This window comes from Frankliniella occidentalis, unplaced genomic scaffold (assembly GCF_000697945.3).
Source record: "Frankliniella occidentalis isolate FOCC.00 unplaced genomic scaffold, Focc_3.1 Scaffold3679, whole genome shotgun sequence".
Lineage (NCBI taxonomy): Eukaryota > Metazoa > Arthropoda > Insecta > Thysanoptera > Thripidae > Frankliniella > Frankliniella occidentalis.
In genome coordinates, this window is record NW_026270734.1 from 9483 (window position 1) to 13878 (window position 4396).

A 4396-nucleotide genomic window follows, 5' to 3' on the forward strand; every position below is an offset into this window, starting at 1 on the left:
TAGAGATAAATCTGAGTTTTTATTTTTTCTAAATGACATGTTTGCACCATCAATCGTGAAGTGGCTCTCATAAAGTTCAATTTGTACCTAGTCCAGAACTATTTTTTTTGTTTGCGCACTCTGAAACACTGACAAAATGTATCAGGACAAATGTTAATCTGCTAGCCTTATCAACAATAAATTTATACATGATTGTCTGTGACTGAAAATATATTAGGTTCCATAAAATTGTATTTCCACTTATCTTTAATAATTTACCTTTGATAAGCCTTTGCATTTTCATTATAAATTGTCTGGTTTGTAGGCTAAAACCAGACCAGTAAACCACACATGGGCTGGGAAATTTAAGTGAGTTAGAGCTTCTGAATTCCACTCTGGGATTGCTGTAGGTCAAGAGATTCAGTCAAAGAAACGGGTATACCTCACTTTAAACCATACTGTAATAATTTACAATAACACATCTGAGAAAAATTGTTGCCCCGCTTTCAACAGGAAGTATGTGATTCTTGGTACAATATTTTTTAAAAATGGCACATGATTTACAAGTTCTTACATCTTTCACTTAAATGCTTTTTTCTTGACTGGACCACAGCCAATTAATGATCCTTTAATAATCACAGTCTTTAACCAGCAAATTGACACTTATTTCCCTATCACTAAAAACAAGTAAAGGAGAAATATACTGGCATATATATAATTATTTTTTTTGCTATCTTTAGGGAGGATCACGGGTGACTGACAAATCACATCAAACATTTGAAATTCGCCTATCCTACGACCGCATTGTCCGTGATAAAAGCGACAAAAAGGCAAAAAATCTAAAGGCGATGATCAATGCGCCGAGATTGACGATATCCAACCAGAAATCTTCCTGTAAGACAAAAATAAAAATACTTTTAATAAGAGAATTAAGGGAATGACCACAACACAAATATGGAGGGAATGACCACATGGGTACCAACTCAACACCATGTTCGAGCACGACTTACCTCGTGAAAGGAAAGCGTCTCTAGCACCACGTGTCCGGTGCGCGGACAGGTGGCGTTGGAGCGCGTGCAAGCGATCTCGTCCACGCCCTGCCACTGGTTGATGAGCAGGGCCTCGTCTCCGTACTTGAACCACGACAAGTACGAGAGCCACTTGAAATAGCTGGGCACCGAGCTGTGGGCGAGAGCAGTTACATCTTTATTGTCATATCCTGGTCGATCGATTGGCCGCGTCCGGATGCAACTCCATATTTAACTCCCCAATCCTCCCAGTTTAAAAATGGTCCAGGAACGGCCTGATTCACGCGGAGGGCGCAATTTTTTGATCATTTCCCGTGTTATCCCACCAGGACTGCAGCGCGATGAGGAGGTGGACTTGACCGCCTGCCCTACAGGAAACCGAGGTCTCGTAAAGCGGGACCAAGTTCTGAACTTGCTAACGACAGGTGGAGCCGATGCCGATAGCCGAACGGCGATAGCGTGCCGGACCTTGGGCCCCTAGACACCGCCGGCCAGGGGATCGAGTCCTGGTGGGGGCGATTGACTATTTTTCCCGTTTTTCCCGGCATCCGAATTAACTAAGCTGGCCAGCATCGAAATAAGGAGTTGAACCCGGCCTACCACCTCCACAGCAGGTCCCCCCCCCCAAAAAAAAAAGTTTGCCCCGACCAGTACTCGAACCCTCGGCCGGCGGTGTGCAGGTGACCAAGCCCCGGCACGCCGGCCGCTCGGCTGTCGGTTACACCTGTCGTTGGCGAGTTCAGAACTCGGTCCGACTTTATGGGCCCTTGGTCTTCTGTAAGGCAGACGGTCAAGTCCACCTCCTCTTCGCGCCGAAGTGCTGGTCGGATAACAGAAAAATAGTCAAGAAACGGCCTGATTCAAGATTCCAGGCGGGCGGAGCGCGCATTTTGAACATTTTCCGTGCTATCCGACCAGCGCCGCAGCGCGTTGAAGAGGTAGACTTGACCGCCTGCCTCACAGGAAACCAAGGACTCGTACGTAAAGCGGGACCAAGTTCTGAACTCGCTAACGACAGGTGGAGCGGACAGCCGAGCGGCGAGCGTTCCGGGGCTTGGTCCCCTGGACACCGCCAGCCAAGGGATCGAATCCTGGTCGGGGCAAACTTTTGGTGGGAATCTGTTGGTGGTGGTCGGTGAGGTCTAGCTGCTCATCTCGCTGCAGGCCTGGTCAGTTAATTCGGATGCCGGGAAAGATAGTCCTCAGACAGCCACGAAAGAACGATAGTAAACACAGCTCCCGGCGGCATCCAGATCCAAGCTGTCGCTGACGCCCGAAGACACAGTGTAAATACCATCAAAATTGCCCCCCCCCCTCGGCTTGTACGCCGGAGTTGTTGGTTCACTTACTCGTTGTTAAGGAAGAAGCCTCCGAACAACATGAAGGGAATGACGATAGGCGGGCCTATGGACAGCGCCATAGACACGCTGCTAGAAATGCACGAGATCAAGTACCCTGTGAAAAAAAAAAGTTTATTAGACTGGGAGGTTCGATGGGAAATGGGGGTAGGGGTAATAAAGAATTGGCGAGTTTTTATTAATAAACAGCCAACACATGTGGGTGACAGTTCGTTACCGAAGCTGGTCGCGACGTTTGCCACGAGCACGATGATGAGGCACGCCAAGAAGAAGCGGGTGGGCTCGGGGTTCAGCCCTATGAGGTAGTAGGGTAGCGAGATGAAGAGCAGCGGTAGCACCAGGAACACTGGGGTCTCGGCCAGCGTCTTGCACAGGAAGTAGACGTCAACGCGGTACATGCCGTTCGCATGTTCGCGCATAAATATAGGCAGCTCGGCGCAAAACACCTGTGAGGCAAAAAAAAAGGAAACCATTGAATCCTGGCTGGATGTTTTTTTTTGGTTCTGCGGATATAATAAATGAAAGTGTAGTGCAGGCGTTTCCTTACATTTATGACGGCGAATACGTTTTGAAACGTCATGTTTGTGAGGCAGATGAAGATCACCCCGTTGATGTTCATCACTCCGTCCTGGTCCAGCGTCTGGCCGTAGTAGATGAGCACGATCATGAGCGCGACCATCTGTCACGAGGAGAACCAATCCCTCCATCACAGTATTTCACATTCCACAACTCACTGTAGCGTACCGCGTACCGCGCGTGCAACTGTACTCACGACTGTCTGCAACATGCGGACTTTGATGAGCTGGGGCTCCTTGAACACAGAGAGGGAGGACCGCCAGAGGACGGCCCGGAACTGCGCCCACCAGGACGCCTTGTACGGGGAGGTGTCCACGAGGAACAACTCCTCTTCCCACGAGTGAGGGGGCTTCGCCTGTTGGAAACATTGTCAGTACAGAGAGTTCGAGCGGCACCTGCACCCGCTACAATTTACGAGGCGGGGCAAGAGGCGGGGCCATCGTTCCCCGAATAAAACGCGTGCCATGCGCGCGAGAAACACATTAGGGGGTGATAGTTCCCACCATGCGTTCTCTGGCACAGACGGAGAGGGAAGTCAGCAGTACACCCACCATGAGCTCGTTGCCCGCGTCCGCGTCGTGCTGCACCTTGAGGCCGTACTCGGAGCGCTGGAAGGCGTCGCACACCATCTCTATGGTCTGCCGGCAAGACTCCTCGCGGCTGGGCACCACGGCCAGCAGCTGCACGAAGAAGTCGGCGGGGTTGTAGTTGCTGGGGCAGCCCGCGCCCAACCTGTAACACGAGCAGTGGAGAGGGGGTGGTATGAGGCGATGCAAACCGCACTTTGCTTTACTTGAACACCCTGTATCCAGACATATGTGACAGTAGGAAACACACACACGCACGCATCCACACGAGCACACACACACACACACACACACACACACACAGAGAGCCACGGCCCCGTTTTCTGATAACTGGCTGTCTCGAGATAAGCTCTGCGTATGTACCGCACCGCTCGGTGGCGTGCTGCACCTTAAGCGTTGCACCCTGAACAGGTGAGATTCAGATTCAGGTCGACGCGGAAATCCGATAAAATCAAGAAGAATTATTCTTTTTAATATGGTTTTTCGATTTCGTTATCGCACTTATTGCTCTGTATACGCACTGGCTAAAGAACCTGCACGCGTGGTCCGGCGCTCCCAGGAAGGCGACTCGGCCCTCGGCCATGAGCAGAACCTTGTCGAACAGCGAGAAGACCTCGGAGGAAGGCTGGTGGATGGTGCACACCACCGTCTTGCCCTTGCGGGCCATGCCCGCCAGCACCGACACCACGTTCTGCGCCATGAACGAGTCGAGGCCGGACGTCGGCTCGTCGCAGAACATGAGCGGGGGGTCCGTCAGCACCTGCAGCAAGAACACGACAGGGTCAGGGGGAGGCAGTGTACACGTCTTTCCGCTTTTCTTTCTTTCTTTCTTTCTTTTTTTTTTTCTTTCTTTCTTTCTTTCTTTCTT

General features: G+C 50.8%; 1 protein-coding gene across 1 annotated transcript; it reads right to left on the bottom strand.

Moving 5' to 3' along the window:
- On the bottom strand, window positions 1-4353 carry LOC113205575 (protein white; the record flags this gene model as incomplete). The annotated part of the gene is made up of 8 exons (XM_052276619.1): window positions 1-871; window positions 990-1161; window positions 2357-2462; window positions 2583-2811; window positions 2913-3044; window positions 3138-3296; window positions 3493-3673; window positions 4050-4353. Coding segments are annotated over 8 exons (1382 nt in total), but the record flags the coding sequence as incomplete, so codon positions are not given.
- Between the last annotated feature and the right edge of the window lie 43 nt (window positions 4354-4396).